Here is a 15,000-nt window from a genome sequence, read left to right on the forward strand (position 1 = left end):
GAGAATAAAAGAGAGCAAAAGTGAAAGCGATAACGAGATACAGAGACAGATTGAAAAAAATACAAAAAAACAAAGAGAGAGAATAACAAACCACAAGATCCACTTCCGCCTTCCATCGCCGCTAATAAACACCACAATTATTCCCTCATTATCCGAACAAACCGAATCCTCAGGAGAGACTTCCCGCATCCGACCATAACGCAAAGAACAGCCGGTCTTCCCACAGACAGACATATAAACAGCCGACGCGGTTATAAATCTGAACAGACAGACAGACAGACACCGAGCAAGCAAACAAACAAAAAACAGACATGAATAAAACAATACCGATAAACAGATAAACACGACAATCAACAACCTCCCTAAAACAGTCAAACAAGATAAAAAAAACGCCATTAAATCAGAAAGAAAAACAAGAAAAAACGCCATAATAAACAGAAAAAATATCATTACAAACAAAAAATAAAAACAAGAAAAACCCCATCAAAACAAAAACAAAAAAGAAAAAACGCCATTAAACAGAAAAACAAGAAAAAACGCCATTAAAACAGAGAAAAAGCCATCAAATCTCTAACCTGGGGTCCATGGCTGGGTTTCAAGGGGTCCGTATGGGTCAGATAAAAATTAACATTCATATTAGTCCCTTTTTTAAAGATTTTATTACTCAAAAGTTTAATATTACTTTGTGCATCGCGTATATATATAAGGAAATCATAATATCAACAAAGTACATTATACACAATCCACGCAAAGTTGTGTCTACGTAAATATTTCTCGGGAAGGAAGTCCGTAGCTTTCGTCAGACTCCAAAAGGGGTCCGGGACTCTTATGAGGCGAAGAACCACTGCTCTAGACTCACTCAGACCCAGCACCTAGACCTAAAACACCCGACCCAACTGCTAGACCCAACAACAAAACCTATAAAACCAGACCCAACTTTTAGACCCCAGACCCAACAAGACATCAAACTCAAACCCTAATTCTTGACCCTAAACCCGAGATACACCTAGACCTAAAACACCCGACCCAACTGCTAGACCCCACAACAAAACCTATAAAACCAGACCCAACTTTTAGACCCCAGACCCAATAACAAGACATCAAACTCAGACCCTACTTCTTGACCCTAAACCCGTGATCCACCAAAACCCAAACTCCCAGACCCAACTTCAAGACCCCACATCCAACAAGACCGCAAACCCACACCCAACAAGACCCCAAACCCTAGACCCAACTTCTACACCCCAAAACCCACACCCAACAAGACCCCAAACCCCAGACCCAACAAGACCCCAAACCCCACACCCAACATTTCCCAAACCCACACCCAACAAGACCCCACAAGACCCAACAAGACCCCCAAACCCTAGACCCAACTTCTGAGACCCCAAAACCCACCCAACAAGACCCCAAACCCCCAGACCCAACAAGACCCCAAACCCCACGCCCAACAGCCCCCAAACCCCACACCCAACAAGACCCCACAGACCCAACAAGACCCCAAACCCTAGACCCAACTTCTACACCCCAGACCCAACAAGACCCCAAACCCCCAGACCAACAAAGACCCCAAACCCCACACCCAACAAGCCCCAAAACCCCACACCCAACAAGACCCCACAAGACCCAACAAAGACCCCAAACCCTAAGACCCAACTACCACCCCAGACCCAAGCAAAGGAACCCCAAACCCCAGACCCAACAAGACCCCAAACCCACACCCAACAAGCCCCCAAACCCCACCCAACAAGAGACCCCACAGACCCAACAAGACCCCAAACCCTAGACCCAACTTCTAGACCCCAAAACCCACACCCAACAAGACCCCAAACCCCAGACCCAACAAGACCCCAAACCCCACACCCAACAAGCCCCCAAACCCCACACCCAACAAGACCCCACAGACCCAACAAGACCCCAAACCCTAGACCCAACTTCTACACCCCAGACCCAACAAGACCCCAAACCCCACACCCAACTTCTAGACCCCATACCAACAAGACCCCAAACCCCACACCCAACAAGCCCCAACCCCACACCAACAAGAAGACCCCACACAGACCCAACAAGACCCCAAACCTAGACCCAACTTCTACACCCCAGACCCCAACAAGACCCCAAACCCCAGACCCAAACAAGACCCCAAACCCCACACCCAACAAGCCCCCAAACCCCACACCCAACAAAGACCCCACAGACCTAACAAGACCCCAAACCCCTAGGAGCCCAACTTCTACACCCCAGACCCAACAAGACCCCAAACCCCAGACCCAGCAACAAGCCCCAAAACCCCACACCCAACAAGCCCCCAAACCCCCACACCCAACAAGACCCCACAGACCCAACAAGACCCCAAACCCTAGACCCAACTTCTACACCCCAGACCCAACAAGACCCCAAACCCCAGACCCAACAAGACCCCAAACCCCACACCCAACAAGCCCCCAAACCCCACACCCAACAAGACCCCACAGACCCAACAAGACCCCAAACCCTAGACCTAACTTCTAGACCCCAGACCCAACAAGACCCCAAACCCTAGACCCAACTTCTAGACCCCATACCAACAAGACCCCAGACCCCAGACCCAGAGGAGGAGCAGGAGGAGGACAATGCCATCCGTTCTAAATGAGAGCGGCGCAAATAAATCTTGTAACCAATTAGAATAATGATACGATCTCGCGCCGCCCGTCAGCCAGGCAGTCAGGCGGGCGTGTGTGAGCTACTGGGAAATGCGTCTACCAAATGGCGGACGCGTTTTTACTTGATTTTTTTTTCTTTGTTTTTTTTTCATTATTTTTTACTTATTCATTATTATTGATTTTTATTTTTTTTTCTATTTCGGGGGGGGGGGGGCTTAGATTTGCCGATTTTTTCAGTGTTTTTACTATTTCTTATTCTTTGGATTATTTTTTTATTTATCTATTTCATTTATTTATTTATTTTTAAGGGGGGACGGTGCTTAGATTTGCTGATTTTTTTTCTTGATCTGTCTCTACCAAATGGCGGAGGTGTTTTTAATATATATTTTGTTCTTATTCATCGGATTTTTTCTTCCTTTTATTGATGTGTTAATATTTTCTCTCTATTTTTGGGGGAATGCTTACTTAGCCTTGCCTTAATTTCCTTCTTCATCTGTGTCTACCAGATGGCGGAGGTGTTTTAAGTATATAATTGTTTTCTTTTTTATTTTGATTTCTTTTTTTCTCTTTTTTTTTGGGGCGTTTGTGTGTGTGTAGGGTGCTTTATCTTCTTATTCTTTGCATTTTCTTCTTTCCTCTTTTTCTTTTGGGGGGAGAGGGTTGCCTAGTGTATCCCTTTTTTTAATATATATCTTTTTTCTTCAGATGCGTTTGCCAAATGGCGAAGGCATTCGAATACTTTTTATCCTAGCTTTTTTTTCTTTTTTTAAAGAAGGTTGCACAGTTTTGTTTATCTTTCTGCTCTTCTTCACATGCACTAAGTGGTAGATGCATACACAGATACATATGGTCGTTTTTTTTTCTTTTCTGCTTTTTCGAGATGCTTATTTTAGCTTAAATTTTAAACTTGATTTTGCTTTTCTTCGTCTCCTTCTAACGAGTCACGTCGGAGTTTTTGTTTTCTTACGAGGGGCGAGGGGGGGGGGGGTTGAGCTCGCATTTTTCTTCTGATTTCTTTTCGTTTTTTGTTTTCTTCCCTCCCCCACTCTGACCTCTGTCGCATTTTCTCTCATGTCCTCTCTCTTTCTCTTTCTTTCTTTCTCTCTCTCTCTCTTTCTTCTTTGTCTTCCTCTTTCTCTCCCTCTCCACTTCCTCCTACCTCTTCCTCTTTCTTTCCATCTCCTTCTACCTCTTCCTCTTCCTTTCCTTCTCCTTCTCCCTCTTCCTCTTTCTTTCCATCTCCTTCTACCTCTTCCTCTTTCTTTCCATCTCCTTCTACCTGTTCCTCTTTCTCTCTCTCTCTCTCTCTCTCTCTCTCTCTCTCTCTCCATTTCCTCTCTCTTCCTCTTCTCCTTCTCCCTCTCCCTCTTCCTATCCCTCCCCCTCTCCATCTCCTCCTACCTCCCCCTCTTCTCCTTCTCCCTTTCCCTCTCCCTCTCCCCATACCTCCTCCCGTTCCTCGCATCCATCCACTTGACACTTACATCTCGATAGTGTCTTAAAATACACCCCTACCCCCCCCCCTAACCCCCCACCCGACGACCCCCTCCCGCGCTAACAGGTTTTCAAGCCCTACTGTGCGTCTGGCCGGGAAATATAAGGAGGGAAAGAATTTGCACCGACGTCGTAAATCAAATGTCTCTGTATGTATATATACATTTTTTCTTCATTATTATGATTATTTATTGATTATTTATTTCTCCCGTTGTCGGGTACCATGAATTATAATTTCGTATCAGATGGTCGGGGACATGCACGCGCACGTAGGCACAGATGCACTCGAATATAATGTACGTGCACATCCTCATACTTGTACATACACACAGACGTACACACACACAAAAAAAAATCCCCCACACCCCCACAGCAAGATACAACCCCCCTCACCCCCCACCAAACCCTCGCACCCCATACTCCCCCCCCCCCCACTCCTCTTCCCGACCACTCCCCCTACACGCTATATGCTAATACACTCACTCAATCTACACGCACGCTACTCCGCCACTCCGCGCTGCAGTCGGCCAAACACATCATCTAGCATGATTCACTCTCCAGAGGCAAGAATGAGGCAAGAATGAGGAGAGAAGGGGAGGGGAGGAGAGGGAGGGAGGGAGGAGGAGGGGGAGGAGAGAGAAGAAGGAGGGGAGGAGAGAAGAAAGAGAAGAGGAAGGGGAGGGGAGGAGAGGAAGAGGGGGAGGGAGGGGGAGGGGGAGGAGAGAAGGAAGGAGGGAGAGGAGAGGAGAGGAGAGGAGGGAGGGGAGGGAGGGGAGGAGAAGAGGAAAGGGGAGGGAGGGAGAGGAGAGGGAGGGAGGGAAGGGGAGGGGAGGAGGAGGAGAAGGGAAGGAGGGAGGAGAGTAGAGGGGGAGGAGGAGGGAGGGAGGGAGGAGGGGAGAGAGAGGGGAGGGTGTGTGTGTGTGTGTGTGTGTGTGTGTGTGTGTGTGTGTGTGTGTGTGTGTGTGTGTGTGTGTGTGTGTGTGTGTGTGTGTGTGTGTGTGTGTGTGTGTGTGTGTGGTGAGAAAAAAAGAGAGAAAGGCAAGAGACGGATGGACAGAGAGAAAGAAAGAGAAGGGAGAAAGGCAGAGAGACGGATGGACATAAGAGAGAGAGGGAGGGAGAGAGAGAGAGAGAGAGAGAGAGAGAGAGAGAGAGAGAGAGAGAGAGAGAGAGAGAGAGAGAGAGAGAGAGAGAGAGAGAGAGAGAGAGAGAGAGAGAGAAAGTGATAGACACAGAGATAGAGAAGCTCTAATAAGAACCAACTGACCAAAGAAATATAAAAAAGAAAAATAAATACTTCAGAGATTGTAACTCCGACTCTTGACAAGATTAAGCGGTCAGCCAATATGTTTTATTAAGTAAATAGCTGACGATCTTCTATTACTTTCTTAGCAATGTTTTGACATGTACCGACACTGTTGGTATAATTCTAGAACCTTTCCATGGCTTACCATAATAGTAATAGTATTCATTATCATTATCACCACCATTATTATAACCATCATTTCCACCACCATCATCATCACCATCACAACCATCACCACCATCATAAAACATATTCATGGAATAAAAACATACACAAAAAAAAAAAATCAATTAAAAATATACATAACAGGCGATCGATAGATGATTAACTAAATAAGAGAAAATGAAAAAAATGGCAAATTAATAACAACACAAAGGTAATTAAAAAAATAAAGGATTTTTTTCATATCATCGGACTCACTGTGACTTGAAGATAATGAAGAAAAAAGAAAGAAAGCAACGTAAGATATTCAATATATAAAAATATATATATATATATATGTATATATATATATATATATATATATATATATATATATATATATAATAATAATAATAATAATAATAATAATAATAATAAGACACGCAGTGTTCACATTACAAGAAAAATAAGAAAATTCAGATGAAGATGAAGGAAATTGCGAAACGAAGAGAAAAGATGAAAGAAAGGCAGAGAAGAGAAAATCAGAAGCCAAATGCATAAGAAGAAAAGAGAAGGGTCAAGATAAAAAAACGAGAAAAAGGAGAAAAAAGAAAACAGTGAATGAAAAGGAAATAAAAACCACGAAGAAGAGAAAGAAAAAATAAAACAAGAAAAAGAAAAAAAGTAAATAGGAAGAAAAAAAAGAAACAAATTAAGCGAGAGAGAGAGAGGGGGGAAAAAGAGAGTGAGAAAGAGTGAGAGCGAAAGGAAGAAAGATAAAGCATGAGAAAGACAAAGAAAGACAGACCAGAGCCATACACAGAGATACAGACAGAGACAGACAGACAGCCACCCATCCATATACATCCCTCATTAACCTCCCCGATTACAAGCGCTGATAACCCCGCCTTATCCATCACACTCTTCGGGTAGGTGCGGGCGGGTCGCGAGTCGAACAAGGAGACTGTAGGCTGAATTACCTTTTTTTAGGCCTATGGAGCCCACGCGCGAACACCTGCTTGTTAATTAAGTAACTTCGGACACGTGTCGCGGGAGGCGGGGGGGGGGGGGTTATAGGTGGGAAGATAGGAGCGGGGATAGAGGGGAGGGAGGGGTGATAAAGAGAGGGTGAGGGAGGTAGGAAGATAGAGAGGAGGGAGGGAGGGAAGGAGGGAGAGACGGGAGAAGGAGGGAGAGACGGGGGAAGGAGGAGGGAGAGACAGGGGAAGAGGAGGGAATGAAATAAGAAGAAAAAGAGAGGGAAGACGATAGAGAGGAGAAAGGGAGGGAGAGATTGAGAGGGTAGAGAGGAAAGGAAGGAAGGTGTGAGAGACAAAGAAGGGAGGTAAGGGGGGGGGGAGTGCTGAGAGAGCGGATTTCCGTAAAGACAAATGACTTTTTAAATGATGGGTCGTAAAGTACTTTTTTTTTCTTTCATCAGTTTCTCGTGAAAATAATTACAAAAAGAAAACGGAATAAAGTGTAACAATATAGTACGATAACAAAAACGAAAAAATAAACAAATAAAATATAATAAGCAAATATCAATCTATATATATATTAAAAAATACATAACGAAAAGCATACACTAAAAACTTCCGCAAGAACATGGCCGATAAATCCAAGTTGTGACATGTTTATGTAGGCCTATCTATATTCCAAATCGGGGAGGGGGGGGGGGGGATTTGTATTCAGCACGTGCGTTCATTCAGCCAAAATAGAGAAACGCCTATTGAACTATACATGTTAATTGAAGTGTTAGATGAGTGAACCGTATATGGTGAGTGAAATAATTTCAATACATGCTTACCATACCTATATATAAACAGCACACACACACACACACACACACACACACACACACACACACACACACATATATATATATATATATATATATATATATATATATATATATATATATATATATATATATAATATATAATATATAATATATATATATATATATAATCGAAATGGACACTCGAAAAGTGTACAAACCGACCTAAAAATAGAACAGAAACTGATCAGCTGTTTCCAGGTTAAAGTAAAGAGAAAAGCAAGCACCAATAGAAAAACAGTAAGTGAAACAACGAATATGCTAACACTGAAACTCGAAATAAAATAAAATAAAGACAAATATGAAATGAAGTTAAGTAAACAAAAAATACAAAGCAAACAATAAAAGGAAAACCTGCAAACGCACCGCGCCTCCGGCCATGAATGGCTCTACACAGAAAAAAAATGAAACAAAAAATAAAAAAAGAGAGAGAACGAGGTTAAAACGAAAAAAGCAGCTGCACCACACAAACCTATCAGCAGCCGGCGTCAGGAACTATGAATCCAGAGATAATTATATATGTTGAGTTAACGTGGGTCAGCGGTGAATGGAGTTTGTAGCAGTTCCCGCCCCGAGGGGAAGGCCGGGGCGAGAGAATGCTACCCTCACGTCCTCCACGATGGTCGATTTTCTCCTCGAAGGAACGCAAGATGTTCGACCGAACGGGAGGAAAAAATCTACGACATATCGTCAACAGCTTCGGGAAAGAATGTATTTTACACGGGTTTTTTAATACTACCTTTTCCATCTGCTTAAACACGGCTTACGCTCTAATTTACTCCCCTCTGAAATCCATAAACTCATTAAGGATTTAAACGGTAAGTAAATTACGTATAAATTGCAGAGGGCGGAGCTGGCGGGAAAAGATACACCGGCGGATTAAACGTTTCTGACGGGTGTTGAGAGGCCGAGGTTACTCCGCCGCCAACCGCCATTACCTCGGCCGCCTCCCTCCCCTTTGCTTCCCTTACCCTAATGGTCTAGGGAGGATTCGACGGAAGGCGGCGGTTTCGGGCCCGGGGAGCTAACTTCCTCATATCGTTGGAGGAAGATGAGCCATTTTTCAAGGGTACTTTTCTTCAGCAACCTACGGGATTTTGGGGTATTTTTTCCCCTCCATTTTTTTTCTTTTAATCTCGATTTTTTTTTATTTCATCAATTTTTCCCCAATATCCATAACTTTTCCCCCAACTCCGATCGTTTGGGGAAGTTATTTTTTCCATTTCCTAATTTTGGGGTACACTTTTATGAAGGATGTTTTATCTGAAGCCGACTGATTTTTGGGGGGAAAAGATTACCAACAAGATATGTCATGTAGGCTTTTTGCCCTTTCAGAAAGTCTCATTAAATCCTCTTTCGAGAAATAAATTCATCTCTCTCTCTCTCTCTCTCTCTCTCTCTGCGTTTCTCCCCCCCCCCTCTCTCTCTCTCTCTCTCTCTCTCTCTCTCTCTCTCTCTCTCTCTCTCTCTCTCTCTCTCTCTCTCTCTCTCTTCTGTTTCTTCTCCCTTGCTCGGCAGCCTCCTCTCTCTCTCCTCAGTTTCCTCCTTATCCTTCTGCCTTTCCCACTTATGCTCCTTTCCCCCCTCCCGTCTCCTTCTCCCTCTCCCTCTCCCTCTTCTTTTCTTTCTTCCTCTCCCTCCCTCCTTCCTACCTCCGCCCACCCACAGCACAGTCCACTACGCCCGCACCAGCCCTCCTGCATCCACGCCTTTGCATCTCCACTCCACTCGCTCACCCACTTACAGCAGCCCTCCCGCCCGCCGCCCACCGCCATCATGCGACGTCTAAAGCCCACCCATCCACGCCCACCCGCCCACCGCCATCGCCAACGCCTAAAGCCCCCTAACCAATGCTCCACCATTCAACGCCCCCTCCCCCACGCCCACCCATCGCAACCCCCCGCATCCACCTGCCCACCCACCAAAACCCCCACATCACCACCACCACCCCCAAAACCCCCCACCGTACACACCACCTACCCCAAACCCCCAACCCCACCTGCCTACCACCCTAAACCCCTGCAGCCCCACCCACCCACCACCCCCATCCTAGCCGCCCACTCAGCGCCCACTGCTTGAAACGCCCTCGCCTTTCTCCTCCTCAGATCCTTTCGCCTTCAAACACCTCGCTCGCTCCTTCGTTCAAAAGCCCCCTCCTTCAGCAACTTCTTCAGCGCCTCCTTCAGCAGCTTTTCACGCGATAACACCAATGACTTGGCCTTCGGGATCGCATTTTGCCGGGTCACATTTTTTTCTTTTTTTTTCTTTTTCCTTTTATGTGATTTTTTTTTCTCTTGCAATATTTTTCATCTCGTTCATTATCTTTGGGAATTCAATTTGGTTTTCCTTTTTTTCTTATTCTTTTCCTCCTTCTCTTCTACCTCTTCCTTCTATCCATCCTCATTTTTTTCACATCTTAATCTTAATTTTTAGCATATTCTTCTACTTCTTTCACTTCACCTCCACCCACCTTCTCCACCCTCCCCACCCCCACCATATCATCCACCACCTCAGCTCCACCGACCAACCACCTCCACCACCTTCCTCCCACCCCACCACCACCTGTTCCTCTACCTCCTCCTACCCCTTCACCCCGCACCACCACCACCTCCACCACAACCTTCACCCTAACCTCCATACCTCACCTCCACCTCCTCCACCACCTTCACCCCACCATCTCCACTTCCTACCAACCTTCCACCCCAACTACCTCAAAAATACCACCTCACCTCCACCTCCTCCACCACCTTCACCCCACACCACCACCACCTCCACCACCACAACCTTCACCAACTCCCTCCACTTCACCCTCACCTCCACCTCCTCCACACACCTTCACCCTACCACCCCCTCCACAACCCGCTCTTAGATCCACTTTTATCGACCGAAATGTTCTCGTTTTCTACGCGATTTATTACAGGTTCAACGCTCTCGACAAAGCCATCGTTGAAGTTCGATTTATCGGCCTTTGAAAACCATCCTTTAAAGAGAAAAGAAAGATGACCGCCCCCCCCCCACTCCCCAAATAAAAAAAAAGGAAGAAAAAAAATCGGTTTGTTTTAGCATTGTTCCCGTTGCAACACCGGCGTTCATTGTTGTTGTAATTCTTTTTTTTTGTATTTTTTTATTTTTTCTTTTCCTTTTTTTCGTCGCTATTATACATTTTTTTTCTTTTTTTAAAGAACTTTGCGGTTAGGGGAAACATAATATTAAAAGCCTCGTTTCGTTGCTTCGGCACGGGGGGGAGGAGGGGGAGGGAATGCGGGAGGTGGTGGGGAGAGTGGGGAAGGGAGGAAGGAGGAGGAGGGGGGGGGGCGCTAAGCAAGACCGATGATTATCTCTGAAGAATCCGGAGAACAAATGATTTTACACGCAACGACTTTAATGGGAATGGGGTGGGGATGGATGTTGGAGGGGCGGGAATGGGTGTTGAAGGGGGGAGATTGATGGAGGAGGAGAGGGAAAAGAGGAGTAGGCAGGGGGGAAGGGTTTGAAATTGAGGTTAGTTTGGAGGAGGGAGAGGGGGGAGGGAAGGAAGAGGAGAGGGTGAGTTGGAGGGAAAGGGTGGAGGTAATGAGAGTTGGAGGAGGGGGAGGGGGTGAATAGAGATGAGTTGGGGGAGGGGAGGAAGGAGGATAGGGAAGGGAAGGAGTGCTGAAAGGAGGTATGAGGTGTGGATGAGGGAAGACGGAGGTGGCATGAGCGGGTCTGGAATGGAGTTACGAGGGGAATGGTGGTGGTGGTGATGGTGGGGGTGGGGGGGGGATGTGCTTGCGTGCGTGCGTGTGTCATCGAAGGCTGGGATTGGAGGAATAGAGAAGCAGACATGGAAAATAATAACAGCAGTATGAAGGAAAAGGAGAACTAGTAGAGAATCAGAAAGAGAAGAAAAAAAAGAGGCACAGAAGAAGAGAGAAGAAGCAGAAGAGAATGCGAAAGAAGGAGCAGGAGGAGAAGACACACACACACACACACACACACACACACACACACACACACACACACACACACACACACACACACACACACACACACGCACACGCACACACACACACACACACACAGACACACACACGCACACACACACACACCGGAATCCCTACATCACACGGGCGTCGCGCGCTGTTGTTCCTCCGTCAGCCATAATTACACGCGAGTTGCACGCTGCTGCCCCGTCGGCGTCTCTCCTTCGGGCCGAGAGAGTACGAACCGCGGCCAAATAAAAATCCCTCTTCATTTCCGCTTTCATTTCGCCCTTCTGTTTACCGGGAGGAAATGCAAACAACCACTATCAATTTCGCAGCTCCTCCTCCCCGCCCCCCCTCGTTCGCCTCTTCCCCCCCCGCCTCTCCCCCTCCCCCTCCGCTCGCCCCTTCCCCCCTCCCGCCCGCCTCTTCCCACCCACCCCCGCCTGCCTCCTCTCCCCTTCCCCCCCCCCTTCTCTCCAATTTTTTTTGAGCGCGTCGAAGATACCAGCAAAATATAAACAGAAAAATTGGGAAAGATGGAGAGATGGCGGAAGAAAAAAACGTGTGTAAAAGACAGACGCCTCGAGTGCCAATATAGGTACACGCACATACGTACACACGGGCATACGTGCACGTGGGCACTCGTGGGACACACACACACACACACACACACACACACACACACACACACACACACACACACACACACACACACACACACACACACACACACACACACACACACGCACGCACGCACGCACGCGCACACACGTAAATAAAAACAAACTCTTCCAAAAAAAGTTTCTCACAACACGCTTGCTTGAGAGACATTAATGATAACGAATGAACCTGATACGTAATTAAAAAGAGGAGGGTGGGAGGGAGGGAAAGAAAGGGGGGAGGGGGAGGGAGAGGGGGAGGGGAGGGGGTAGGAAGATGAGGAGGAGGGAAAGGGAAAGAAGGGGGAGGGGAAAAGGAAGGGGAGGGGATGGGAGGGGAGGAGAGAGAGAGGAGGAAAAAGATCAGGAGGGAGGGAGGGGATGGGAGGCTAAGGGAGGGAGGGAGGGAGGGAGGAGGATGGGCAACAGCAAGCAACAGCCTTGGCCTCGGGCGCTCGTGTTTTTGCCTCCGAGGGTCGAAAGAGCAGCTTTACTCGGGCCCGCTGGTAACACTGCGACAAAAATGGCGGGAAACGCTCCCCCCCCACCACCACCCCCACCCTCCTCCACTACTGCCTTCCCTGTCTTCGTCTGCTTGGATGTACGTTTGTCTGTTTACCGGACTGTTTGTCTGTCTGTATGTGTCTGTCTGTCCCTTATTCTCTGTCTCGCCTTTCTTATCACTTCCTTTTGTCTTTCCTCGTTTCTCTCTCTCCCTTCTTTCATTTCTTTCGTCTTCTCTTCTTGCTCCCATACTCTCCTGTTCTTTCTTCTTCCAATTCCCTCTCTCTCCTTGTCTCCTCCACGTTTTCTTCTTCGTTCTCACTCCTATTCCAACATCCTCCTTCTTTCTTTCTTTCTTTCACATTTCTCTCTCCTTCCCCTCCCTCTTTTCACCTGCTTTCCATCTTTTCCTTCTCCATCCTTCTACCTCCCTCCTCTTACTCTTCTAGCTGTCTCTCCTCCTTCTACATCTCCCCCTCCCTTCTCCTTCCCCTTTCCCTCCATCTCCCTATCCTTCTCCTTTCCCTCCATCTCTCTCTCCTTCTCCTTTCCCTCCATCTCTCTCTCCTTTTCCTATCCCTCCATCTCTCTCTCCTTTTTCTTTCCCTCCATCTCTCTCTCCTTCTCCTTTCCCTCCATCTCTCTCTCCTTTTCCTATCCCTCCATCTCTCTCTCCTTTTTCTTTCCCTCCATCTCTCTCTCCTTCTCCTTTCCCTCCATCTCTCTCTCCTTTTCCTATCCCTCCATCTCTCTCTCCTTCTCCTTTCCCTCCATCTCTCTCTCCTTCTTTCCTTCCATCTCTCTCTCTTTCTTCTATCCCCTCCACCTCTCTCTCCTTTTCTTTATCCTCCACCTCTCTTTCCCTCTCCCTCCCATCTTCTTCCAGAGAACACAATTTGCACCACGCGTGGGCAAAGGCATCTAAGAGAGAGAAAAAAGAGAGGAAAAAAAGAAAAAAGAAAAGAAAAAAGAAAAGAAAAATGGAGCGGCCACTTGTTGCTTGCGAAGACCTTGATTTTCGGGACCCGGGTTGCACTTCAAATAAAACCCAACTGTTTGAACTTTGTCCACGTTTCCCTCAATGTGCCTTTTGTAAGCCTATTCATACGCCCCCCACCCTTCCCCCAGATCCAATCCCCCCCCTCCCCCTTACGAATATATATTAAAAAAAAAAAAGCTTTGAAAGCAAATACATAAGAGGCTGTTTGAAGAAATTAATGAAACACGGAGAGTGGAAGGTTGCGAGGTAAATTTATCTCAACTTATGGCGTTTATTCCGCCGTGAAATCGCTGTTTCATTACTAACGAATGCGGGTTTTATAGATGAATAAATCACAAAACGCCCAAAAAAATATAAGAAAAAAAATGAAACGCAACAGAAAATAATATACACAAAAAAACTCACTTTTCGAAGATCTTTTGAAGCATCCATTGGTTTTGATCCGAGTACATACCTGTAAAGAGATGAAAACAGTTAGTCAAGTTTGCAAATGCATGCTTCTTTCTGTTTGAGCTTTGTTTGTATGTTTGTCTTTGTGTTCTACATTTCTCTCTGTCTGTCTGTCTCTCTCTCTCTCTCTCTCTCTCTCTCTCTCTCTCTCTCTCTCTCTCTCTCTCTCTCTCTCCTCTCTCTCTCTCTCTCTCTCTCTTTCTCTCCCTCTCTCTCTCTCCTCCGTCCATCACTTTCATCCTTCTTCCGCACACAGGCGCTCCTTCTCCTCCTACTCCTTCCACCTTCCTTACTCCTTCCTTTTCTCGTTTATTTCATCTTTCACTTACTCCCACCCTCCCCCTTCTCTTCTCTCTCTCTCTCTCTCTCTCTCTCTCTCTCTCTCTCTCTCTCTCTCTCTCTCTCTCTCTCTCTTCCTCCCTCCTCCCTCCTCCTCCTCCCACCTCCTCCTCCTCCCTCCCTCCTCCTCCACCTCCTCCACCTCCACCTCCACCTCCACCTCCCACCTCCACCTCTACCTCCTTCCCTCCTCCTCCCTCCTCCTCCTCCTCCCTCTGCCTCCTCCCACCTCTACCTTCCTCCTTCCTCCATCCCTACCTCTCTCCTCCCTTCCCCCCCTCACTCCCTCTCCCCACCTCTCTCTCTCCTCCCCTCCCCTCACCCTCCCTCCTTCTCCTCCACCTCCCACCTCCCACCTCCTACCCTCCACCACCTCCTACCTTCATCTTCCTCCCTCCTGTCTTCCCACCTCCCCCATCCCTCCTCCCCCATCCCTCCTCCCTCTCCCCTCTCCCCCTACCTCCCTATCTCACAAGAACGGTAAATAAAAAAAAATGAAACGAGAAATTTGATACGACGCTGACGACGGGGCTTTTTAGGTAATTAACTCCCCAACAATATATTAATTAGGGACCGCCAATTATATTCTCCCAAGGAACGAGCGAGGATAAGCGAGAAGGGGGGGGGGGGAGGGGGTGGCGAGGACGGGAGGGAGAG

General features: G+C 46.9%; 2 protein-coding genes across 3 annotated transcripts in view; both read left to right on the top strand.

Annotated features, from left to right (window-relative positions):
• Positions 1–2,511, top strand: part of LOC138867459 (uncharacterized) — a 9,436-nt gene extending 6,925 nt beyond the window's left edge. The window contains exon 2 of the mRNA XM_070143290.1: positions 1,422–2,511. Within this exon, the coding sequence (XP_069999391.1) occupies positions 1,422–2,511 (1,090 nt within the window). The remainder of the gene's footprint in view (positions 1–1,421) is intronic.
• The window catches only part of LOC113818529 (fibroblast growth factor receptor-like 1), a gene marked incomplete at its 3' end in the record, with an annotated part of 455,734 nt that overhangs the window by 150,356 nt on the left and 290,378 nt on the right, over positions 1–15,000 (top strand).

Source organism: Penaeus vannamei, chromosome 30 (genome assembly GCF_042767895.1).
Source record: "Penaeus vannamei isolate JL-2024 chromosome 30, ASM4276789v1, whole genome shotgun sequence".
Taxonomy (NCBI): Eukaryota; Metazoa; Arthropoda; class Malacostraca; order Decapoda; family Penaeidae; genus Penaeus; species Penaeus vannamei.